General features: G+C 50.9%; 1 protein-coding gene across 1 annotated transcript in view; it reads left to right on the forward strand.

Annotated features, from left to right (window-relative positions):
- Positions 1–26,123, forward strand: part of PYGM (glycogen phosphorylase, muscle associated) — a 27,374-nt gene continuing 1,251 nt past the window's right edge. The window contains exons 1-18 of the mRNA XM_082204277.1: positions 1–369; positions 8,247–8,348; positions 8,510–8,588; positions 10,058–10,293; positions 11,228–11,339; positions 12,570–12,652; positions 14,468–14,611; positions 15,414–15,506; positions 16,858–17,004; positions 17,614–17,777; positions 17,948–18,062; positions 18,999–19,100; positions 20,187–20,334; positions 21,554–21,612; positions 22,031–22,172; positions 22,799–23,006; positions 23,872–24,006; positions 25,884–25,950. Coding sequence (XP_082060403.1) covers positions 127–369; positions 8,247–8,348; positions 8,510–8,588; positions 10,058–10,293; positions 11,228–11,339; positions 12,570–12,652; positions 14,468–14,611; positions 15,414–15,506; positions 16,858–17,004; positions 17,614–17,777; positions 17,948–18,062; positions 18,999–19,100; positions 20,187–20,334; positions 21,554–21,612; positions 22,031–22,172; positions 22,799–23,006; positions 23,872–24,006; positions 25,884–25,950 — 2,379 coding nt within the window. The 5' untranslated portion in view covers positions 1–126. The remainder of the gene's footprint in view (positions 370–8,246; positions 8,349–8,509; positions 8,589–10,057; positions 10,294–11,227; positions 11,340–12,569; positions 12,653–14,467; positions 14,612–15,413; positions 15,507–16,857; positions 17,005–17,613; positions 17,778–17,947; positions 18,063–18,998; positions 19,101–20,186; positions 20,335–21,553; positions 21,613–22,030; positions 22,173–22,798; positions 23,007–23,871; positions 24,007–25,883; positions 25,951–26,123) is intronic.

Raw genomic sequence — 26,123 nt, forward strand, 5'->3', positions numbered from 1 at the left:
AGGGGCTTGGGGCGCATTTGCTGGTGCCGAAGCGGAGAGCGCAGCGCCCCCGGAGCCCGCCCCGTCGAGTCCTCCTCCTGCCATCTAGCTAGCCGCCCGCTCCGCGCCACTCTCCCTGCCGCCAGGATGTCTCGGCCACTGTCCGACCACGAGAAGCGCAAGCAGATCAGCGTGCGGGGCTTGGCGGGCGTGGAGAACGTGACGGACCTGAAGAAGAACTTCAACCGGCACCTGCACTTCACCCTCGTCAAGGACCGCAACGTCGCCACCCCGCGCGACTACTACTTCGCCCTCGCCCACACCGTCCGCGACCACCTCGTCGGGCGATGGATCCGCACCCAGCAGTACTACTACGAGAAGGACCCCAAGGTGGGAAGGAGGAGGAGGAGGAGATCAAAGGAGCGCGGGAGGGGGGAGAGGTCCGGAGGGGGGAGGGGCTCGTGGCCCCCCGCCGAGGGAGGACCCTGGGCCCATAGGAACCCCCCCAAAAAAATATTTGAGTCCGCCCACAAGTTTATGGGTATTGACATTCAAATAGTATAGGTGAGCTCCTTCATTTGATCAATATACGGGGCGGGGCTTACTTGCCCCCCAATATTTTATTTAAGATGGCGCCCCTACCTGGGCCGGTGGAGGGGTGTGGGGTGTCCGCTCAGGGTTGCCCCCCCTCCAAAGTCGGCAGGGGGAGGGAGCAAGGAGTTTACTCCGTTCCTTCAGTGAGACTAGACGGTGACCTGGGAGGAAGGATTGGGGAGGGGGAATACTTTTTGGGGGGATGGGTTGCTCCTTCAAGTACTGTCTGTGGAGCGTCTGCCTCCTGCCTGACCTTTCGCACTCCGTGCCTTCTTGGAACTGGTGTCAGCCTCCCCCCCGCGCTCCTCCCGGTGTCTTATTCCGGACCCCCCCCCCCCCCGCGCGTGCCCTTTGCATGTCTGGGTTCCAGCAAGCTCCGGGCTCTCGCTCCCGGTGGCTCCAGGTGTCGAAGCTGCCCCTCCGGAGGGCGGGGCGACAGGGGAGGTGGGGTATCCAAGCCAGTCTTCGGTCGGGGGTATTAATAGCTGCTTAAGACGCTTCCCCGCCGCCTGCGGGAGAGAGAGGCCACCTGCTCCCATCCGCGGGTTAGGATGGAGGGTCAAAAAACCCACCTGAAGCTTGGAGAGCAAAACCCCTTCTCTTTGGGGGGTCTGTTAGGGGGAGAACTTCTGCATGCCAAACAGGTGTTCCACCCCAAGGCTCCAGCCCTTCGCTTTCAGCTCTGCAGGCCTCAGGTGGCAGGTGAGGGAAAGAAATGCAACCCCCCCCTCCCAGTTTCCATCCAGTAGTATTCAGAAACATTGCTGCCTTCCGCCATCATGGCTAGCAGCCATCAACAGCTCCCCACTCAATTAATATGTCTACTCCTCCGTTAAAGTCATCCATGTGGGTGGCCTCCTGCAGCAGGGAGTTCCATAGTTTATGTTCTGTGTGGGTCACTAAGCTGACCTGGCTTCAGGTTCAAAGACCAGGCAAAGCAGCCCCCCTCCACTAACTTTCATTCCGCACGCCCAGGTGCATTTGAGCATCCAGGAGATCTGCCCCCCCACCCCAATTTCAGCCTTCCAGAGATTGGGGTGGGGGTAGGGGTGGGGTCTCCAGGTATCTGCCTCCCTCTCTCTGCATCACAAAGGGATGGGCCCGGCCAGGGGAGGCAGCTCCTTCCCGTCCTCTTTAAATTTAGCCCAGCCTGACATTTGCTGTGAACTTTTGCCATTTAATTTCGGGATAGGCCTGTGTCAGCAGCACCAGGGCTCCGGGGGAAGGACACCAGATACAGCTGGCAGAAGCAGACCCAAGATGGGCCGGTCTCGGCTTGCGGAGCTTGGAAAGGTCAGCCGGCCGGTGGAGGAACAGCAGCAGCGGTGGTGGGCCTTGCGTTCTGGTTCTGGAGGGGTACCTGGCCACAGGTTCCTTCTGCCAGAGGAAACACCTTTACTTTGCAATGCCTCCTTGCCTGCTGCCCATTCCCAGCATATCAAAAAAGGGGCTTAGTTTGTGCTGGCAACCACACCAGTGCTGTGGCTGAGTCCCAGGACGTAGAATCAAAGAATGTGAGAGTCTGAAGGGGGTCTGGGAGGTCATCCAGCCCAACCCCCACCTCAGCGCAGGGTGCAAGCTGGACTTTGGCATGCCTGATGGCTGGTTGCCCAGTTTCTGCTTAAGTAGCTCTAGCAAAGGAGAGGAAGGGAGAGGGAGCACTCACGACCCCCCGAGGCAAGGCTGCCCCACTGGCCAAGAGCTCTTCCCATTAGGAAAGTTGCCTTGATGTTTAGCCAAAATCTGCTCTTACCCTGCAACCCCCACTCTTTGGTTCACGTCTGCTAGCTCTGCAAAGGAACCCAGATTGTGCTCCCCACTTTACCCATTTACAGAGAGGGGTTTAAGAATTAGAGACGTATGAAGCAACAAACAATAGGAGTGCCTCTGAGAATGCTCAGAGTGCCGTAGTCATTCCTGAGGACAAGGATTCACCTGGAGTGAGAAATGCTAAGGGCTCGATCCCACCCAGAGCTCACCAGGTGACCTGCCCTGGACTCCGGCTCTGCTCATTCCAGCTGTGTGGAGGAGGCTGGGTCTCCTCCATCTGCCACTGGTGGGAAGTCATTCTCGCAGAGCCACGATGCTGCCGCTACTGAGTAAATTTACTTTAAGTTGAGGACCAGAGTGGTCAGAGGACAGGAGAGATTTTGCTCTAAACCTCTACTCCAGGAGTGAGCAAACTTTTCCAGCAGGGGGCCAGTCCACTGTCCCTCAGACCTTGTGGGGGGCCGGACTATATTTTTTTGGGGGGGAAATGAACAAATTCCTATGCCCCACAAATAACCCAGAGATGCATTTTAAATAAAAGCACCCATTCTACTCATCTAAAAACATGCTGATTCCTGGGCTGGATTGAGAAGGCGATTGGGCCAGATCTGCCCCCCGGGTCTTAGGTTGCCTACCCATGCTCTACTCAGTCACTCTGCCCACTGGGAAACCTTAGTCTCTGTTTTAGCCTAATTTCCCTCATAGGGTTGTTGTGAAGATAAATTGAGGGAGAACCCTGCAAACTGCCTTAAGCTCAATGGAGAAAAGGCAGAATATAAATTATTATTATTATTAGGAGGAGGAGGAGGAGGAGGGAGCCTGCAACAAAATGTTGCAGTGTGGCATGTGCTGCACTTCAGGGTTCCAGCTGATCAACTCTGCCATCTTCCAGCACGTTCTCTTTCCTTCCTCTGGGTCCCCACCCCTCCAATAGCATTCTGATTATATCATGCACAGTTCTTATTTGGCTGTGGTTATGTTTGTTTCTTTGTTTTTGCAGAGTGGGGTCTCTAATAAATGTTTTCTGTACTTCTGCAAACTCTGCATTTCCCCAACCCTACAGATACTTTCTCAGTTTGAATGGTTGGTGACCTTTTGATTATGTAAGGGTCCATACCCAGAGAAATCAAGCTAGCTAATGGTATCTGCGGTATGCGTGTGCATTCAAGCAGGGCTGAACTCACTGGAGGAGTGGTAGGCTGTAGATCACATGTATAAATAAATATATTAGTGCTGCTAATGGTTAGTAAGACGTGGTAGTAAACCTGGGCACCAACAAAGGTCCCTTAGATGGAGCTTCTTCTTGTGGGGATGAGTATTTTGCAAGCACTCAGCTGGAGAATGCCAAGAGTTTGGCTGGTGGCAGGATGTCCTATCCCAGGTATTGACCACACTGGGAATCCTGCTGTTCAGAAATGTTTCTGGTCGCACATTTAGTGTGGGGAAACGATCTGCAATGAGCACTTCAAGTGGAGCGACAGAATATGTGTAGGAGTAGGAAAGCAGGATGCCTCTGGACATGTACAGAGTGCCTCTCCCCCCCCGACAACACCATCTAGTGAATCTTCACTCAGAAGCAAAGTCCTCCTGCGTTCATTCCTCAACCTGGGCTTACGTGCTAAGCGCATGTGCCTAGGGCTGCAGCCTGAGTAACTCTACCCAGTTCCCAAAATATCCAGGAATCGAGATTAGGATAGCATTGCAAATAAACTCACATTTACTAGCATTGCCTGCTTCTCTGCCGCCGGCCTGTGTCAGCCAGCCATTGAGAAACAAACTAACTCTATTTTCACCCCCAAAGAAAATGTGCCCTAAAACAGAGCAATCTTTTGTAAAGTTTTGCTGCCTGTTCTATCTCTCTATCTCTATCTATCTCACATTGCTTTTTTAATATCTCAGAGGCATTCCTTACTGGACACAGGCTGATCCAGATGAGGAGAGGCTGGGCTTATCAGGAGGTGGGATCTGCTTGCCAGATTGAAGCCCCTCTAACAATGCTGTCACAATACTACATACCGTATTTTTCGCTCCATAAGGCGCACCGGACCATAAGGCGCACCTAGTTTTTACAGGGGGAAATCAAGAAAAAAAATATTATTCCCCCCCCCCAGCCCCAAAGAGCAAAGAAGCCAGGACAGCGAGCGGGATCCATCCCAGCTGGGAGAGGCTGTGCACAACTTTGGAATTTTCCCACCTCCCGCAAAAGCCCACAGGAGCTGCGCACCCTCCTGCGTCAGTCCCTTCTCGCTCCTGGGGAAAAGCCCGCAAGAGCCGCGCGGAGCTTGTGTGTGGCTCTTGGGGGCTTTTCCTGCCTGCCTCCCCCTGCATTCGCTCCATAAGATGCACACACATTTCCCCTTACTTTTTAGGAGGGAAAAAGTGTGTCTTATGGAGCGAAAAATATGGTGAAGATAATACATTGATGTGTTGTTTTCTAAAACTTCAGAGAGCTTTGCTTACATTATCTCTATCCTTATAGCACCCTTTCCCAGTCCACCCCTGTTGTTCCCCTGCATGTGGGCTGAACCCAGCCATGGCTGGTTGGCCCCCCAAGTACCATGTGGCTGAGTGTCCTACCTCACAGAGGACAGTCCTCTTCCAAGTTCTGTTTAAATCTAAAAGAACTGCAAGAAAGGAGAGCAGCTGGGCAGACGGTGTGTGGAGTCCTTGAAGCCAGTGTGGCCTAGTGGTTAGAATGTCTGGTTGGGACCTGGAGGACCAATGCTCAAATCCCCACTCAGCCATGAAGTAATAATAATAATAATAATAATAATATACTTATTCCCCGCCCATCTGGCTGGCTTTTCCCAGCCACTCTGGGCAGTTTCTAACAAAAGCTTCCCTAAAGAGGGCTGCCTTCAGATGTCTTCTAAAAGTCTGGTACTGTAGTAGTTTATTTCTTTGACATCTGGTGGGAGGGCATTCCACTGGGCGGGCGCCACTACCGAGAAGGCCCTCTGCCTGAAGCTCTGTGGGGAGTGACCTTGAGCTCGATCACTGCTTCTCATTCTATTATTTTTTTTAAAATGATGTTTATTGAGAATTTTAAAGTTACAAAGAAAGAAGAAAGAAAAAACAAGAGAAGGAGAAAAAGAGAGAAAGAAGTAGATAAACATAACAATTAAACAATACAGATCAATAAAAACCAAAGTAAAAATAAAAAATAACAAAACACACAATACATCTAAATCAAAAAACAAAAATAAACAAACAATTAAAAAACAAGTCTAATATTCCCAAATCCTTAACTTTCATTAACTTATTTCAACGACCTCCTCACACCTCCCTTTTTTGTATTCTAGTTGTTAATTATCTCAGCAAATCCTTTCCATCTTTCACAATATTCTGTCATTTAAATTACCTTGATCTATTTTAACCTTATCTTACCTAAAAAACCCTAAAATGTAAAACTTAAAACTTATATATACCAAATTCTTTTAACCCTAACATATTCTTTCATAATTCTTTTTGACATTTCTGCTAAAGCCATTTCTGCTTCTCAGTCTAATCTACCTTAGAGGGTTGTTGTTGTGGGAGTTAAATGAGGAGACGAAGAACCATGTATGTCACCTTGAAAAATAGTGGGATAGAAATGCAATCAGGGCTTTTTCCCCCCAGCCAGAACTCAGTTCCGTCACCTCTCAGGTGGGTACCATTGCCATTATAAGTGGGGTGTTCATAGTGAGTTCCAGCACCACCTCCTCCTCCTTATTATTATTAAAATAGCACTGAATGCACTATAGAGAGCACACCAAGCAGGCATATAGGCTGGCTGGTCTGCCGTTGGTGAGATGCATTACTTTTCTATGTAACTTATAATATTTCTAAATTTGCACCTATAACATCCAAAAAGAGATGTTGCCTTTATCTCTCTTTTTTGCAGTGCAGAAGTGGCCACACAGCTACCGCCTAAGTTCCTGGTAGAATAGAGGGGAACTGTCAGGAGAGGGACCTGTAGCCCCTGCTTGGCAGGCGGGCAGAAAGGGCCACGCTTGATCCCTGGCATCTCCAGGGGTGATTAGATAAAAGGTCTGTGTGTCACCCCTGGAGGCCGAGGTGGACAAGCTGCCTGTTCTGATACAAGGCAGCTTCCTGTGCTCCCAGGAGGGACCACTGGCACACAGCAGAGGCTGGGTTCAGCCCCTGGGTAGGGCTGGAAAAGACTTCTTTTTGTAAGGCTGGAGAGCTGCTGCAAGTTTGTGTAGACCAGAGGTAAGCAATGTGGTACCTCTCATCAGCCCCTGCAGGCAGCACAGCCAATGGCCAGGGTGATGGAAGCAGCGGCAGACTTGGGTCTTTCAAATTCCCGCAGCACCCTGTGCAAGGCCAAAATTTGGTCCCTCCAACCTCTCGCCTTCCGTTCTGCTCAATTCACTATGTTGTCGCTGCGGCGCCCCCTAGGCTCAGTGTCCAGTGCGAAAGTACTGGTCACACTGCCCTAAGTCCGCCTCTGATGGGGGCTGTAGTCCAGTAACACCTGGAGGTTATATGGGTCAATAGCATGACTCACTGTGTCCCTATGTGAATCAGCCTTTTATCCAAAACTGCGAGGACTGGAGCCTCCTTTTGTTGTTTTTTTAGCTAGATCAGCCAATAGCCTGATTTGGTATAAGGCAGTTTAATAGGGGCTGTGTGGCTCACATCTGCTGCTTTCAGCCAGTGGCTCAGGCAGGCTTTATATATTACAAATTCCAAATCATAAAACAGAAATGCAAATTGTGAAATAAGGCTGCAGTTCTAGACGTACTTACCTGGGATTAGCTGTGTTGATCACACTGAGTCTTTATTTCGGAGCCGACATGTGTGGAATGATACAGTCAATCTGGTATTGATGAGCTATAAAACAAATGGGCCATATCCGCTGAAGAAGAGGGCGCGTCGTTATGCCAATAATGAACAAAGCGTTTTAAAGATAAGTGATTGCGCCCTTGCTTGCCCCCTGCACCCCATCCTTGACTTGCTTTCTCCACTGGCAGCTGCACCCATGTAGCATTCTGCTGGTGCACCAGGGAGTTCTACCAGTGTTTAGTTCATGCCAGGGGCATGTCTTGAGCGCCCCCAAAGCAGTGGGGCTCTTCTGCTGCTCCCCAGGGCCCCTCAGCCTGTAGGGAGCGGGATCCTGCCTCCAGTCTTGACCACTCAGACCCTCAAGGAATTTGCTTCTTCCCTCCTGCATGGCAAAGTCTCGCTGCCACGAATGAGGCACAGTAAATTGAGCAATGGTGGTTTAGGCTTTAGTTTGCAACAGCCCCTCTGGAAAAGTGGGGCATGTTTGTTATGTCTTGGTGAAATAAGATACAAGAAAATGGTCACCCGGATACGTTACTGGGGATGATGTAAACTATCATGGAGTTATTATATACAGTGGTACCTCAGGTTACAGACGCTTCAGGTTACAGACTCCGCTAACCCAGAAATAGTACCTCGGGTTAAGAACTTTGCTTCAGGATGAGAACAAAACCTCACATTAAGAACAGTTTCAGGTTAAGAAAGGACCTCCAGAACGAATTAAGTTCTTAACCTGAGGTACCACTGTATCTATTTTTTCCTATGAGTATTCCTTCCCACCCGTCAATCTGCCAGCCACCTTTTTCTGGTACTAAGCTCTAGTTTACTATAATACTTATTTCAAAAAGAGTTAAAAGTATTGTTCTCAGTGCCATATTTATATTTGCGGAACTAAAGAAAATCTATTGTGTTTCGAAACAACAAGAAGCCGAAGGTGACCAAGGCGTAACATCTTGTTCAATAAAAACAACGCAATGGTGATAAGAACAACAATCCAAATCTAATCCTCTCCGTGGGAGACGGCAGCGCACAGTTTCTTCCCATAAACACAACAGAAGCTCACAGGTCCACCTTTGCTCCTCCCAAACTCCTCCTCAATCTTCTTCTTCCTGCAGCGCATCTACTACCTGTCTCTGGAGTTCTACATGGGGCGCACTTTGCAGAACACCATGGTCAACCTGGCCTTGCAGAATGCCTGCGATGAAGCTACCTACCAGGTTTGGGGCCTGTCAAGGGGCCTGGGGTGTGTGTGGATAAGGTGGTTGGTGGTGATGGGCCAAGGAGGCTTGGGAGATTCCTGGGGCTGGGGGCTTCCCCTCAGCCCCACCTGAGCTAATTCAACCCCCTCTCCCCTCCGCACCCTACTTTTGCCCAACAGCTCGGCCTGGACATGGAAGAGCTGCAGGAGATCGAGGAAGATGCTGGCCTGGGTAACGGAGGGCTCGGGCGCCTGGCAGGTGAGCCACCAGAGGAGGGGCTGCCACTCGGTGGCTGAGCCCCTGCTTTGCAAGCACCTCTCTCTCCCTGGCAGCATCTCCCGGTGGGGCTAGGATGACCGTGGCCTTCCGGTGGCTGCCGAGGATCTCGGGAGCGCACTCATGTGTTGACGGTCTTCCTCGTCCTCCCAACATGGCTGTCCCATGGAATCATAGAATGGGAAGGGACCCCGAGAGGCATAGCTGTCAACCGTCCCATATTTGGTGGGAAAGTCCCTTATCCCAGCACTGTGTCCCGCTGCTGTCCCTTATTGATAATGTCCCTTAAATTTCCCGGATTTCAAAGGAAGCAGCTCCTTTCCCTCCCTTCCTGCTGGCCAGGGAGGAGGGAGGCTCCAACTGTGTTGCTTGGCTGCATTGCTCACCCAATAAGGAGTCTAAGAACGACTGGGGGGGGTGGAGCTTTAATGCCTTGTGCCAATCAAATCGGCCGTGTTGCCTGGGGACTCGCCTTTGCTCTGCACTTCCCAGCGGAGAGGTGATGGTGGTTTTCCTTGCTGCATCCCCTTTGCCGGGTTGCTGCGCTGTGGGAACCACCGCTTGAGGCTTCGTTTGGCTGCTGGCTGGGCTTTCTGCCTTTGGCTTGGAGGGGCTCAGAACACACCTGTGCTCGGAAAATCCCTTATTTTGGCTGCTGATCCCTTATTTTCGAGGCTGCTGGTCCCTTATTTTCAAATCTGTAAGTTGACAGCTATGCCGAGAGGCATCTATCCCAACCCCTGCAGGGCAGGAATCAGAGTTAAGGAACCCCTGACAGTGAAGGGGAGTCCACCAGCTCCTGATGGAGTCCATTCCACTGTCAAACAGCTCTTACTGCCAGAAAGTTCTTCTTAATGTTTAGTCGGGATTTCCTTCTTTGTCACAAGAGTCCACTGATGCGGGTCTTCCCCTCCAGAGCAACAGAAAACAGGATTGCTCCTTTTCCCTTGCGTTTGCCAAATTGATGTTTTTTGCCATTTTAAAATTTAATAATAATAATAAAAATAATATTTTATTTATACTCCATCCTTCCTGGTTCAGAAAACCGGGCTCTGGGCAGCTAACAACAAATTTAATACACTTAATTGATGCAAACAACAACAACAACAACAAAACCCAGCATAAAATACAGTATAAAACGTGAATAACAATAAATTCAGAATTCAAAAATCAATTTAAGGGGGAAATCCATCCAATAAACATTAGATGATTACCAGGGCTCGCTGGCTAAATTAGTCCTATACTGACATATCCTGTAGTGGTATTTCCAATGCTCTGTATTTGGACACTTTTAATGTTTGCTGTAAGCCGCTATAGGCCCAGCAGCCCGTTGTGTGGAAGTAGCATATATTTGAACTCAACCAATCCATCCATTCCTGTGGAAGCCCTAGAGGAATGCAGCCCAAACCCCCTTTGGCTCCACTAACCCTTTCCTTTCCTTCTCCAACTAGCCTGCTTCCTGGACTCCATGGCCACCCTTGGCCTGGCAGCCTATGGCTATGGCATCCGCTACGAGTTTGGGATCTTCAACCAGAAGATCTGCGGGGGCTGGCAGGTGGAGGAGGCTGACGACTGGCTGCGCTATGGGAACCCCTGGGAGAAGGCCCGCCCAGAGTACATGATCCCTGTGCACTTCTACGGCCGCGTCCAGCATGACCATGATGGCGTGAAATGGGTAGACACCCAGGTCAGTAGGAATGAGAGGAGGGTACCGGAAGGCGGGGGTAGATTTGCTTTGTATTCTTGTGTTCTTATGTGGCTTAACCGTCCTGTGACCTTCGGATGAAGAGTGGCATAGAAATTTAATAAACAATGATAATAAGGATTCTGCCTCCCCAGGCCAAATATGGTGTGCGTGTGCTCAGATGTGCACAGATGTGCCCTGGTGTTGCTTGCAGGGGCCAGAAATGGTGCTGAGCTCATAGCTGGGGAAGCCAAGGCTTCTTTGGGCCCTTGGCAAGGAGCTGAATTGGCGCCTCTGAAGCCTGGAGAGACCATGGACCAAAAACTCAATAGGTTTGCTTTTTGTTGCGTTTCTCACTCTGCCAGTGACTTCCTCCATGGCCATCAGGGTTGGGTCTGCTCTGCTCTCTTCCTTCACTTCCTCATCCATCGGTCTGCCTGCCTTCTTGCCTCCCTCCTTCCTTTCCCTTCTGCCTCCTTCCTTGCGTCCCCCCCTTCCTGCAACTCTTGCCTCCTGCTCTTTCTTCCCTCCAAGCTCTGCTGGTGCTCTGCCCACACTTTAAATAGCACCATCAGCCAACTGGGGAGGGGGCTCTCCAGGGCTGCTCTGATGGCCCACACCAGCGGCCAGATTCCTGTGCCCAGAGCAGCCTGGGCAGTGTACAGCCGAGTGGGTGAGCTCCTAGTCACTTCGAGCCAGAGTGGAGAGGTGCAGTTTTTGTACGCACCCCTTGGGCCTGTTCCCTTGGCAATGGCCAACCAAGGCAACCTCGAGGTCCGCCCTCCCTGCTCCTAGGCCCTCCTAGTCTCTTGCAGGAGTGGGGGTCTTGCTGCTGTGCCCCTCTTCATCCTAGGCAGCCTGACCAGGATTGCTGCCTGCTGGTGGGTGCAATAGGCAGCCCCAAAGCCAGTTCAGAACCCACCCCCTTGCCTTGCAGGTGGTCCTTGCCCTCCCCTACGACACCCCCGTCCCCGGCTATCGCAACAACGTTGTCAACACCATGCGGCTGTGGTCTGCTCGGGCGCCCAACGAGTTCAACCTGAAGGACTGTAAGTGGATTAATAATAATAATAATAATAATAATAATAATAATAATAATAATATATTATTTATACCCTGCCCATCTGGCTGAGTTTCCCCAGCCACTCTGGGCGGCTCCCAATCAAGTGTTAAAAACAGTACAGCGTTAAAAATTAAAAACTTCCCTGAACAGGGCTGCTTTCAGATGTCTTTTAAAGAAAGGATAGCTGCTTATTTCCTTCACATCTGAAGGGAGGGTGTTTCACAGGGTGGGCGCCACTACCGAGAAGGCCTTGTGTGGCTCAGCAGGCAGAGCGTTTGCTTGGCATGCGGAAGGTCCCCTGGGTTCAAGCCCCACTGGCGTCTCCACATGGGACGGGGAACACTCCCTGCCTGAAACCCTAGAGAGCCGGGGCCTGTAAGTGTAGACAGTGGACTCAGTGTGGGGCAGCTTCCTGCCTTTCAGATCTGGAGAAAGTCGATAGAGAAAAGTTTTTCTTCTTCCTAACACTTTGGACATCCGAAGAAGCTGAATGTTGGATTCAGGACAGATAAAAGAAAGTCCTTCTCCATGCAGTGCATAGCTAGACTGTGGAACTCCCTGCCACAGGAAGCAGCGATGGCCACCAACTTGGGTGGCTTTAAAAGAGGACTGGACAAATTAATGGAGGAGAAGCCTATCAATGCCTGCTAGACAGGAAGCTCCTTCTTCGCTCACTCCATATGCCTGTCTCTCCGTGTGTGTTTGGCTACTGACAAGAACTCAGCCTTTGTGGGTGCAGGACATCCTTAGAGGTTTCCTTGCACCTCACTTAGGGGAGGGGCCATCACAGCTCAGTGGCAGAGCACCTGCTTGGCATCCAGAACCTCTGCTGACATCTCTCCGCTTGAGAAAAGAATCGGGTGCCAGCAGGTAATGGAAAATTCCCCCCTTCTTCCTGCCTGAGACCACCCTGGAGAACCCAGGCGCCATGCTCTGGGCTGGGTGGCTTCTCATCTCTTAGTGAGCTCACTTGCTTGGCATGCAGAAGGTCCCAGGTTCAGTTCCCACCGCCAGGTCAGGCTGGGAAAGCCCCTGCTGGTCAGAGCAGGCAGCACTGAGCTGGCTAGAGAAACAGGCTGACTTATAACCCTAGAACTATAGAGTTGGAAGGGACACAGGTGGTCATCTAGTCCAGCCCCCTCCAAGGCAGCTTCTGACCGCTTTGTATAACTTTTGCCCCATTTGAATAGATTTCATCTCTCCCTTTCTCTCCCAGTTAATGTCGGTGGCTACATCCAGGCAGTGTTGGACAGAAACCTGGCTGAGAACATTTCCCGGGTCCTGTATCCCAATGACAACGTAAGTTCTGTAATTTCAGTTTCCTGATGTGTGAGAGAATGTTCCAGAAATTCAGGGAGTTGTGGGGAGACTAATGTAGAGGCTAGACTTGCATCTGATACCACACATGATGACAGCGAGCAGAAGAAAATAAAAGTCTGAGAAGGTTTCTGAGCCTTCTTCTCCTACCTACGCTGGCTGAAGGACCAAGTCTAGGTGCTCCCAGTTTGTGGTCTCCAGTATTCTCTGGGATGGCCCAGCATAAAAGTGGTGTGCCTTCCCCCAGGCATTACTTTCCAGAGCAGCAGTGTGAGTGAGATGAGGGGGAGAAGGAGACAGGGACCAGCCCTACCATTGGACAGCAGGGGGCAACCTCCCCAGGCAGCAGGCAGGGCAGCAGAGCTCCCCCCTCTTGTTTTTGAGCCCCCAGCCAGTCTTCTCTCATGCCACCTGGTGTCAGGAGCTGGAGTCAGGAGCAGGTGAGCATTAAAAAACGCTTGGTGTCAGTGAAGTTAGCTCTTTATTCAGAGAAACCAAAACAGCGCAGGCCTCGTGATCACAGCAACCCTTCCCGGTAGGTCTTGTCCCAATGAGGCAGTTGCAAGGACTGAAGGACCCTGCCTTCCCACCATTCCCAGCAATCTGAGACTTATTCACCTTGTCTCTCTTCGCTCTGCCCTCTTCATTTCTCTGTGTGTTCTGGGAGGATGGGGGGGGGAAGGGGAGCTGGTTGCAGAAGTAGTGGGGAGACTCCGTGGAATCTTCAGCAGCCTGCCTCTTGCCCCCCCCCCCCAGCTTCCTCTCCTGCCTCTGAGGCTGGATCTAGACACATCAAAAAAAGTTTCAGGAAAACACGTTGTAAACTTTATAGTGAGAAAACACGTTGCTGAAAGACGGAACACACTGGGAGCCCTACTTCCAAAGGTCTTTCTGTTTTCCACCTCTGTTGCTGCTGTTTTGCCTGTTGGTAGAGTGGGAGTGATTAGAACACAGGACTCCTGGCTCCCAGTGGGATCCTGGGCAACACCTGTCAATTTCTTGACAGACGCGGACAAATTTCAGAAGAGAGCACCTTGCTAAAGTTGCTATACATCCCCTTTCCCCCTGAACATGTCCTCTTTTTCAGGAGTAAAATCTGTCCAGGCAGATTTTTAAAATTTGGCAAAATGTCAAATTTTGTTTTGTTTACAGTACCCCAAGCTTTTTTTCCTAGTGCATTAGACTCAGATCTAAGGCACACAGCTAAGCTAGTCTGCCGCAGAGAATCACAACAGGGCAGCATCTTAAACTATCTACATACTGTATAAATCTCTTCTCTTGTGGCTGAACTAAAAGGACATTGACTCAGCAACAAGATATTGGAGGAGGAGTCTGAGAGGGCAAGAGGTAACAGCCCCCGGCCCTTAAGGAGAGTCCATATGCACAAGTTAAACAGTTTAATAAATTGTTCTGTGCACACTTATATTCACAAAGATGTGAACATGAGCCAAAGTACTTTCATGTGTATTTTCATGTACTTTCAATGTTGTTGTAAGTTAAGAACACTGTTACTAGCAGTATATCACAACTTCTATAGCCTACATACAGTAGGGGTCTTTAAATGAGAGTCATCATAGCGTTCCGTAGTTAAAAGCAGAAGTCGGCAAATGTGTCCTCTTTTTTGCTCTTCAAAATATGGCAACTGAGTAGCAATGTGGCTTTTGCTCTTAAGCTGCCACAGTGCTCATCTTTTTGCTTATGGGAATGGGGGAGGGGGGCTCCCAGCAGTTACGCTTCCCCCCTCCCCTGCCTTCCTTGTGCTGACCTTTGGGTTCCCCTTGCCTCCCTCCTCCGCAGTTCTTTGAGGGCAAGGAGCTGCGCCTGAAGCAGGAGTACTTTGTCGTGGCCGCCACGCTGCAAGACATCATCCGCCGCTTCAAGTCCTCCAAGTTCGGCAGCCGCGATCCCGTCCGCACCTCTTTCGACGCCTTCCCAGACAAGGTAGCGGGGCTGGTTTCTCTGATGGGGGCTTGGAGTGCAGGCTGCCCTGGTGTTTGGGGCCAGCGTTGTTGTCAGTCACCTGCCAATGACTCCTCCGCGCCTGTTGCTGCTCCTCTCTGTTCCTTGGGCTCAGCAGAAGTGGCAGCCGGTGACAAGGATCGGCAGCTGGCCTCCCTTGCTCCCTCGCCTGCCTGTTTTCACTCAGCAGTGTGCAGAGGCCAGAGGGAGAGCCAGGTTCATCTGGAAATGGGGGGCTCCTGGCAGTTACACTTCCTCCCTCCCGTGGGGACTCTGCAATGGGGTGGGAGCAGGGCTGCATTAACCATTAAAAGGTAAAGGGACCCCTGACCATTAGGTCCAGTCGTGGCCGATTCTGGAGTTGCTGCGCTCATCTCGCTTTATTGGCCGAGGGAGCCGGCGTACAGCTTCTGGGTCATGTGGCCAGCATGACTAAGCTGCTTCTGGCGAACCAGAGCGGCGCACAGAAATGCCGTTTACCTTCCCACCAGAGTGGTACCTATTTATCTACTTGCACTTTGACATGCTTTTGAACTGCTAGGTTGGCAGGAACAGGGACCGAGCAACAGGAGCTCACCCTGTCATGGGGCTTTGAACTGCCGACCTTCTGATCGGCAAGTCCTAGGCTCTGTGGTTTAACCCACAGCACCACCCACGTCCCTTGGATTAACCATTAAAGCAACATAATCATGTGCCTAGGGCACCAAGGGAAGGGAGCCACAGGGCGGCCTTGATTTCTCCAGTCTGACCTCTCTACCCGATTCTCTTTCCTTGCCTCCTCCAGGTTGCTATTCAGCTCAACGACACCCACCCCTCCCTGGCCATCCCAGAACTCATGAGGGTTTTAGTGGACATTGAGAAACTGGACTGGGACAAGGTGAGGAGCTGCTGGACTCTAAGCAATGGCCGGTGCCAGAGCAGGGTGGACGGATGCAGAAATCCTTCTCCACGGAGCTTATTTATGTAAATAATGTCTAGCCCGCCTTTTCATGAGGAGGCAGCTTATGACTATTTAAAACGACAATGAAGTCACAATCATAAAATGCATTTATATGACCCCAGCGCTAAATGAAACGAGACCCAACAGCCAAAGGAAACTCTGACAGCAGGAAGAGGAATGTTATGTTAATGTTGTTGTTTATTTATATGCTGCCTGTCAGGCCAAAGCCCTCCCAGATACACACAAATACAGATACACACAAAAATACAATCATGCAAATGCAAATGCTACAAACGATGCAAATTCAAAACCTTTCAGCAGTATAAAAACCAAACACATCAATGTTCCTGCTAAAAAGCCAAAGAACATTCCCTACAAAAAAAACCCAAAAACATTCAGAGAAGACAAGAATATTTAAGAAGCATCTTCATCTTGTGAGGGTCCCAGGCAGGGGTCAGGCAAGGCAGGGGGAAACTGGTGGCCTGGGTGGCTCAAGCACCCTCTCGCTCCAGCACGCATTGTCTAAAGGAGCCCAGTGCTCGGCAAGTGAGGCTCGCTGGCAGGCAGGCAGAGAGAGGGAGCCAGGCAGGTTTCCCATAGGAGGGACGCCCAGAGAATTGGCTCTTTCCACATAATCCCAGGACAGCTCCTGGGGGCTCCTTGCAGCTGCTCCGATGTGAGGGGCAGTCTCTTTGGGGGTGCTCAAAGAGTGCCTTTGCTTACCCCTTCCAAAAACAAACCCTAGGATCCAACACAGACCCCTTCCCCTTGGTAGCTCTGGCTGAAATAAATCCCTGGGAAAGGCTCAGGTCCCACAGTCCTACCAGGTGGGCAGAGAAACCACGAAATCAATAGCCTGGTCAGGCCTGGACCAGCAGGGCAGAAATGGGTGTGATGGGAGGGTGGCTTTACTTTGGGCTCCTTTCCCAACAGCCTTTCTAAAAACATGGTTGATAGTAGCGGTATTGAAAGGGTATATTGGCCTGTGCCCGTGTCCTCCTGTTCCAGGGGCATGCCAGGGAAACAGGAGGCAGTCCTGTTAGAAACAAGCTTTTAACCAGGTCTCCCTTTCACGGTTGTGCTCCTTCTCACCAGGGATACCCCAGGGGTTGCAGTGTGGGGTGGGGTTCTCTTACTTGCTTTCTCCATCACTGTTTTCTGGTCCCTTTTGAAGACCCTGCAGAGCCACCATCAATCAGTCAGGCAGCAGGATCCTCCTGAGCTGGTCGGCTTGGCTCAAGGGCTGCTGCTGCTTCTCCCTCTTAGTCTCTCTCTCTGTCCCTTCTAGGCATGGGATGTCACAGTGCGAACTTGTGCCTATACCAACCACACCGTGCTGCCAGAGGCTCTGGAGCGTTGGCCTGTCCACCTCCTTGAGACCCTTCTGCCCCGCCACCTGGAGATCATCTATGAGATCAACCAGCGCTTCCTCGATGTGAGTTCAGTAGCCCTGGGTGGGAGAGAAGGGAGGCCACTGGGGGCGGGTGGAGGGGGGTGAGGAGTTGGGAGGAGCCTTCCCTGCACCCTCCCCAGGACTGGGTGAACCATTAAGCAAAATAAGCATGTGCTTAGGACATCGAGGAAAGAGGGCACCACAGAAATTCCTCGTTGCCAGATTTTTAACATGAATGGTCACAAATTTGCTTGTCTGAGCATTCACTTTCGATAGAGCAGCGTCTCCAAAAAACTGGTGCCTCAAGCTTGGATCACAATAATTCAGACCCTGGTGACTTCAAGACCAGAATACAGTGGTACCTTGGGTTACATACGCCTCAGGTTACAGACGCTTCAGGTTACAGACTCCGCTAACCCAGAAATAGTATCTCGGGTTAAGAACTTTGCTTCAGGATGAGAACACTGGTCCTGCTAGCTAAGGATGATGGGAGTTGTAGTCCAACAACAGCTGGAGACCCAGGTTTGGGAAACCCTGCTCTAATTCAAACCCTAGTTTTGGGCTTGGAGCAGAGATGGCGGGGAGGGGATGGGCCCTATAAATGGGAATGGGTGTTAATGTCTTCTTTGGGGCGCCCTTCTGTCCCCGCAGAAAGTCTATGCCAAGTTCCCCGGGGACCTCGACCGCATGCGCCGCATGTCTATGGTGGAGGAAGGCAGCGTCAAGCGCATCAACATGGCCCACCTCTGCATCGTGGGCTCCCATGCTGTCAATGGCGTGGCTCGCATCCACTCCGAGATCCTGAAGGCCACCGTGTAGGTACTCTGCCTCACGACAGGCAGGCTTCACCCCCCTTTCCTGCCCTCTTCTGGTCCCATGACACATTGTTGGGTGGCTGTTATGAACACATGAAACTGCCAGAGTGTTGGTCCATCAAATCCCACAAGTGCCTCTAACTGCAGTTCTCCTTTTACTCCTCTTCCAGGTTTAAAGACTTCTATGAGTTTGAGCCTCACAAATTCCAGAACAAAACCAACGGCATCACCCCCCGTCGCTGGCTGGTTTTGTGCAACCCAGGGCTGGCTGAAATCATTGCCGAGGTGAAGATGAGCAGGATGAGGCCCTCTCTGCTGGCTTTGCTATTTTCCACATTTGGCCAAATGCAAAGTCTTGGAGGTTTCATTTGAAAAACAAACAAAGAATTTTGGGCTGGTCGACTTCCACATTTGATTCACTTGCCAAAATATGGGCAGTTAGTCTCTTCAATGGTATTTTAATGCAACATTCTCAATTACAGTTGGATTAAGGCTGTGTGTGTGTGTGTGTGAGAAGGTGGCAGTATTGATTTTTTGAAATCTGTTGGATATAAATGCCATTGTATTTCTTAACTACCCCTCCACTTGGCATTATAGAATCAAATTAATTTTTGCATCCATACCTTTGAGTTTGTACGCTAGTTTTCTTCTGGCTTAAGGGACCCCTCCTCACGTGGAAGCCCAAATTGCAGATCAGATGGCTAAACTGGGCCTGCCATTAATTGCTGTGTTCGGTGTGTGTGTGTGTGTGTGTGTGTGTGTGTGTGTGTGTGGAATTTAACCCTTTCTCTCTCTGCCTCCCCAAAGACTGCTATTTGCATTTTAAGGGAAGCTTCCTCTCAGTTTGCAGGTTTCCATAACAAAACACGTGCCCACCAGTGGCACTCCTGCAATTAACTGTCACATCCCATTTGGTCCTGAGATGAGCTGGCTGTGGCTCTTACATGGCACATCAGAAAGACCCTCTGCATGTGGCTTGGTGGTGCTCTCGATTATTATTTCACACCTTCCCTGATCAAAGCATTAAAAACCAAGAATAGGTTTGGCCTTGTGTGAAGCCTCAGGACACTCGTAAATCTTACTGTTCGGACAGGAAGGGTGAGGGAAAGTGGACAGCACAGAGGGAAGAGGAGGGAGTGCCTCTCCTGGTTGCTGTTGCCCCACACTCCACACTTCCTGGGGGGCTTGTGGTGAGTTTTCTCTTCTCATTTCCTCCTCCAGCGCATTGGAGAAGACTACATCTCCGACTTGGATCAGCTGAAGAAACTCCTGAACTTTGTGGAAGATGAAGGCTTCATCCGGGACGTGGCAAAAGTCAAACAGGTGAGGAATAAGGGGTCCATGGGCCAGGGCTGGGCTGGTGGTAGTAGTTTGAAAAACAGTCAGGACCTGGGAGCTGAAAGGCCAAACATTCAAGGCACACACAAGAGCTCAGGTAGACTGTGTTGCCCAAGGGAGGCTCAACTGCCAAGGAAGGAAGTCCTTTTATCCTCCTTCCTGCCCAGGACGAATCAATGGGCAGCTGGGGTGGGTGGAGCCGATCTGGAGATTCCTTCCCCGGGAAGAAGCTGCAGTTATGCAGCCCACCACAAGGGGCTGTGGTCAGCAGTACCCTGACACTCTGTGAGCGCATGCGTTTGCCTGTTGGGCAGACTGCCTTCTTTCCCAAAGGAGAGGTTGGGTTCTTTGTTCTTTTCAGATCCTTCACTGGAATTCAGTGGGAATCATGTCTGATGCTCAGAGGTGAGGGTAGGGTTGCCACCCATCCTGTATAATATAGGATTGTGCTGTATTTCAATGTAAAATGGTGTGTCCTGTATTGATTCAATACAGGACGTAGTTCGTCACATATTTGTGTTTTGCTGATTCATATTCTCTCTCTCTCTTTTTTATTGCAAGAGAATGGCGGCTGTTTTGGTTGCGTGATTTCACACTGCACTGCCCCCGCCCCCCAAAAGTACTTTTTTCACACACACTGCCCGCAAATGCGCATTTGGAGGCAGTGCACAGAATCACGGGCCTGGAACAAAAGCAATTTGGGGGGGGGGGATTGACCTGCAAAATCACATGAGATCATGTCAACCCAAATGGCCTCTGTACTCTTCTGATAAAAAATGGGATGTCCCGGTCCAGGACACTTGCACGCTATGCAGTCCCCCACCCTGTCCTGTTCTGTATTTGGTGTCCCCCGATAATGTGCCCCCCTCTTTGGCAGAAGAGAGTCACTGGATAGGGGTTGGGGGGGATGTAATGCAGTTTGAGAATCTGGAATCAAAAGTCTTGCTCTAGTAAGCAGCAATATCCTTTTTATTAGTTGGGCCCTGTGGTGTTTCTCTTGCGTCCGCAGTTGTGTTTTTGTGGGTGTGCTCTGGGAAAACTCACACCCCTCTGCCTTCCCTCCCACATCAGGAGAACAAGCTGAAGTTTTCTGCCTACCTGGAGAAGGAGTACAAAGTGAAGATCAACCCCAACTCACTCTTTGATATCCAGGTGAAGAGGATTCATGAGTACAAGAGGCAGCTGCTCAACTGCCTCCACATCATCACTCTCTACAACCGTGAGTAGGGGGCTCGGCCTATTCTGACCCCCTTGATGTCCCCTTCCCCTAGGGGAAGTGGGGACACCCACCTGCAAACTCCTAATTTCCGCATTTTGGGACTGGTTGGGATTAGGGTTGGGAACTGGCGGCTCCACTTTGATTCCAGTCACCAGGGAGGGGGCTGAGTTGAGTGGTCACCAGCCCCTTCCTCTCCTGGAAGGGCTGAGAAGGGGGGGGGTGCTGTAGAGAGAAGGAGAGTCAGGAGCAGTGCTATTTTTCTAGAAAAAGAGGTGCCAGAACTCACCATGAACGCCTCCCTCGTTCTCTTATATAGTTGTACCTTGGTTGTCAAACTTAATCCATTCCAGGAGTCCATTCAACTCCTGGAACTGTTCGAAAATGAAGGCGCAGCTTCCGATTGGCTGTGGGAGCTTCCTGCACTCACTCGGAAGCTGTGTAACCTGTGTCAGACATTCAGCTTCCCAAAAACATTCGCAAACTGGAACACTCACTTCTGGGTTTGCGGTGTTCGGGGGCCAAAACATCTGAGTACCAAGGCGTTTGAGAACCAAGGTACGACTGTAATGGCAATGGCTGTCTGTGGACAAATGCCGGCTCCCTCGGCCTGAAAAGCGAGATGAGCGCCACAAGCCCATAGTCACCTTTGACTGGACTTAACCGTCCAGGAGTCCTTTCCCTTATTTTAATAATGTGCAGTGTTTTATTGTTTTAAAAACTGCGGAAAGAATCAGCTGGAGCTGATGAGGGCTTGCCCAAGACATTTTGATGCCTGCACAATTTCATGTGCAGAAGTCAGCTCAGCATTGTCTGGGAAGCACACACAAACACATACACACTGATACTGTCCTCCAACACTGGCTACAGCCTGTGGGTTCAGGCGAACTGTCTAGGAAGGCTTCCATCAGCGCTTTGGTGCCTGTGAAGTTAATTAATGCTGTCATATTAATTAATGGGGGTTGTGGGGAGGCTGGTTTCCCCTCTCCCCCTTCTGTGGCCCTAGGCCTCTCCTTCCCCAAAGCTGGGATGGGGCAGTGCCAGAGAGGACCCCCTTTACCTCCTTTCTGCTGCCAAGCATTAGAGGGAGAGTTTGGGCAAGCTGGTGAAATCTGGTGTGGGGGCATTGCAGGGGTGGGGTGGGGGCATTGCAGCTCCCTGAATCTGGGGCAGGAGGTCCCAGAGGGTCACTGTTTGTTTCACCTTTTTCTCCTCCCTGCAGGGATCAAGAGGGAGCCAAACAAGCAATTTGTGCCACGGACGATCATGATTGGAGGCAAAGTGAGAGCCATGAGCGGTGCAGGGTGGGGTGATAAGTTCTGGGGGTTGTATGGGTGAGGGTGGCAAGTCCAGAGAGGGGTGGGGCAGCTAGGAAGGAAAGGGTTGGTTGGCGCCTTGTATGCCCCCTTCCTGCAACTCCTGCAGCCAAGCTGGTGCCAAATGTCTTGCTCTGCTTTTCCTTTGGACCACATCAGCGAGACCAAGAGGGGGGCCTTGTCGTCTGGGCAGCCCAGGACCTCCATACCCCCTGCCCAGGCTTGCGCCCCAGGGAGGTCACTTTGGCATAGATAAGGCATTGGTTTGACTTCACCCCCGAAGGTGCACTCCATTGTCTCTCGAGACAGATGGATGGCAACAAGAAGTTTTGGCCCATTTCTCCCACCTGTTACGGTCATCTTAAATCTTCCCTTCCGCATAGGCTGCCCCCGGCTACCACATGGCCAAGATGATCATCAAACTCATCACGTCCATTGGGGACATTGTCAATCATGACCCTGTCATCGGAGATCGGCTCAAGGTCATCTTCTTAGAAAACTACCGTGTCTCGCTGGCTGAAAAAGGTAACTCAGGGGCCAGGGTGGGCTTGCGGGATTCTGTCAGCTGACCAGCTTCACCCCACCTGGGCTCATCTGGGGGCTGGGATGTCATTATCCTTCGAAATTTGCGATGAAGGCTTCTGCCTGAAATGCGCACCAAGACGCATCGCAATGCATATTTTAGAATGCGTTTAGAAATGCATTCATCAAGATTAAAAAAAATCAGTATGTTTTGTGATAATATATTTTAGTACAATTTTTTTATTTCGTAAAATTTGTACTCTGCTTGATGGTTTTTTTAAAACAAACAAACCTCAAAGTGGTTTCAGATGAAAAAGATTGAAATTATCATCAAGAAAAATTAAAAACAAGTCTTGAAAACTTTCAGAAAGTTAAAGTAACGAAACAGATTAAAATCTGCATTGACTTTCTAAAAAATCATGGGGATTGAAAACAACCACCACACACATGAAATTTGCAGATGGATGTGCAAACGCGACGGGATGGAGTTCTTATAAATGAGCCTATCTGTGATTGACATAGGCTGGAAAGGAGGAAGATCTCCCCATCTCTTGGATGGGCTCCTCCTGTCCCTTTGTGTGACAACCTCTGGGCTCCCCACTGAACCCCCCCTCCTGCTTTCCCTGCAGTGGTCCCTGCCTCCGACCTCTCGGAACAGATCTCCACAGCTGGCACAGAGGCCTCTGGCACCGGGAACATGAAGTTCATGCTGAACGGGGCACTGACAATTGGCACCATGGATGGTGCCAACGTGGAGATGGCCGAGGAGGCTGGCCAGGAGAACTTCTTCATTTTCGGCATGCGGGTGGAGGACGTGGACGAGCTGGACAGGAAGGGGTGAGTGTGCCAGTCGGGGTTGCTCATTCTGGGCCCCATCGACCTTCCTTGGCTCCTGGGTTTCTTCTGCCCGGCCTTCTGGCCTTTGCTGTGATTTCAAAGTGCTCAAAGGGGCCGTACCATGAGGGCAAGGAGGCAAAGGCCAGCCCTGTTGTTGGAGATTTAAATGCCTATATAGTTTCAGACCCATCTTAGTCCACCTCCCCTCTTTCTCACAGCAACCCACTAGTTTCCAAGCACAATTCAAAATGTTGGTGTTGACCTTTAAAGCCCTAAACGGCCTCAGTCCTGTATACCTGAAGGAGAGTCTCCACCCCCATCGTTCAGCCCGAACACTGAGATCCAGCGCCGAGGGCCTTCTGGTGGTTCCCTCCTTGCGAGAAGTGAGGTTACAGGGAACCAGGCAGAGGGCCTTCTCAGTAGTGGCGCCCGCCCTGTGGAACGCCCTCCCTTCAGATGTGAAGGAAATAAGCAGCTATCTTATCTTTAAAAGACATCTGAAGGCAGCCCTCTTTAGGGAAGTTTTTAATATTTAATGCTGTATTGTTTTTAACACTTGTTTGGGAGCCGCCCAGAGTGGCTGGGGAAATTCAGCCAGATGGGCGGGGTATAAATAAATAAATTGTTGTTCCTGTTCCTGTTCCTGGGAAGGCTATGTGGGAGATGAGCACAGTAGGCCTCTCCCGATGTTGTTCATGAGTGAACGGTCTTCAGGGGTAGACTGCCACTGGTGTGCTAGAGGTGCCGCAGCCATCACTGAAATCATTATCCTGACCTAAGAACATGTGGAAGGCCTGGGAGGGTGTGGATACTACACACGCTCCAAGTTAAATTCTGCCCTTTCTCCTCACCCCCTGCCCCGCAGCTACTGTGCCAAGGACTACTATGACCACATCCCTGAGCTGAAGCAAGTTATTGACCAGCTGAGCAGCGGCTTCTTTTCTCCCAAGCAGCCGGACCTCTTTAAGGACATTGTCAACATGCTCATGTATCACGACAGGTGAGACGGCTGGGCATTGGGGTGGGGGAGTGCTGCTGCCCTGCTTGCCAGAACCCTCTGGAGGCCTCAGCGCTGCCAAATTCTTTCTTTCCATCTCTTTTTGCGGTGCCTCTGCTGCTCAAGGTGCGTCTTGCCTTGTCCGCCCCACAAACAAATGAAACGAACCTGGCCTGGGCGCTGGTCACAAGGCATCCTTTCCCACCTTTTGAGAGAGGGGAGCTTCAGGACCAAACACACCCGATGCTCACTCAGGGGTGGGCAAGATCTCAATCTCCCCTGCCCCTTCATGGGCCAGATTCAACAGGTGTGGACTTGTAAAGTTGGAAGGGACCACGAGGGTCATCGAGTCCAACCCGCTGCAGTACAGGAATATTTTTACCCAACCTGGGACTCGAACCCATCACTCGAACCCATTAAGAGCCTCGTGCTCAACCAACTGAGCTATCCTGGGAGGACCACCCACCTGCCAATCACCTGATGTAGCAATGAGGTCAGACTTCAAAGCAGTGGTGGTGTGGGAGGGGTTGCCAGGAGTCCTAGATGCTCCTTTGAAGTCCGGCCAGCCAGCTGGCTTCCGGCAGGGACTGGCTGTGGGCTAAGAGTTGTGGGCTGTGTCTCTGCCTGCCCCACACCTGCCATTACCTGTAACTTTTTGGGGGGCAGGGGTGTGTGTGGAATAGCCAGAGGCTCTTCACTCCTGGGCTTAATGCTTAGAACCAAAGTGTGTGTTGGGTTGTTGTTTTTTGCCCATCTAGTCCAGCATCCTGTTTTGCCCAGTAACCCAGCAGATGCCCCCCATCAGAACCCGAGTGCCACAGCCCCCTCTCCTCACTTGTGATGTCCAGCTGGCATCCAGGGGCCAGTGAATTTGTTTAATCCTCGATTTGTTCAATTCCACTGTGCCTTTTGGGGAAAACCTTTCACCTCTCGTTTTAATTGCAGGCATGGGTTGTGGCACGTGGGATGGGGATGGGGATCCTTATTGGGACAAAGATTATCCTCCCCCCACCCAAAAAAGTGGCTATGAAACCTTTTTTCCCCTAAGGGTAGGGGTGGAGTTTTGTCCCTGGCATGGCTGGGAAGAGAGAAGCTTCCTCTATTTTCTGGTCTGAATAACAGTGCCCCCCCCCAAATGCACCTATAGTTAATTAAAGAAAAGTGAAAAACTCCCATGTCCCCCTGGTCTTCTGTTAGGGCCACTATTTGCCCAGCAGGTGGCAGCCTAAAGTGGCACTGGCTGGCCGAGGGAGGTGGGAAGGAGCAATCCCCTCCAAATCCCATTCCTGAGCTGATGTTTCATCTTTCCCATCACTGGCCCTCCATGGGTGTGGAAACTGTTCATGGCTTACACTTTCCCGAATGTTGTGATAGCCTGTAGTTGTAACTCCTGGGATAGCTCAGTTGGTAGAGCCTTAGGCTATTAATCTCAGGGTTGTGGGTTTGAACCCCACCTTGGGCAAAAGAGTCCTGCGTTGCATCATAGATAGGCAGCCCTCGTGAGCCCTTGCAATTCTACAATCCTATGATTCCACAAGCTTTGCTGGGATTTGCTGGGTGCAGATTGTCAGCTTACAGGATGTATTTTGGATTCTCTCTGTGTGAGGAGGAGTTGTTTTGTGGCTGCTCCTGTTACCCTAGTGGCTGGGGTGCGTGTGACTGTGTGTGTGTGTGCGCACGCTTAGAGGCAAGAGGACAGCAAGGACAGCACTGGAGGTGTAAATGACTATCGGACTTTGAAAAGCTGGTACCACTGGATCAAGTCCATCAATTTTGTCGGATTAATTAAATGAAAGAGTTTTAACTGGATTTTGAATAAATGCGCAACCCATCGCCACCGCTTTGAATTGCGTTGTTATGCTTCTCTCCCCTCCCTGTAGGTTCAAAGTCTTTGCCGATTACGAGTCCTACATCAAATGTCAAGAAAAGGTCAATGCTCTTTATAAGGTGAGGCGGTGCCCCCCACATGCCCAATGGTGGTGGGATGGGGACGACGCTGGTGAAAAAGGACTGTTGCCGTGTGCATGTGTGTTTCATTGATCAGGTGTCAATGCCAGATGTGCTGAATGACAGGGGAGCCAAGCAGTCTCGACCTCAACCGTTGCTCTTGTGACTGTCAC

Source organism: Podarcis vaucheri, assembly GCF_965113315.1.
Source record: "Podarcis vaucheri genome assembly, chromosome: 16".
Classification (NCBI taxonomy): domain Eukaryota; kingdom Metazoa; phylum Chordata; class Lepidosauria; order Squamata; family Lacertidae; genus Podarcis; species Podarcis vaucheri.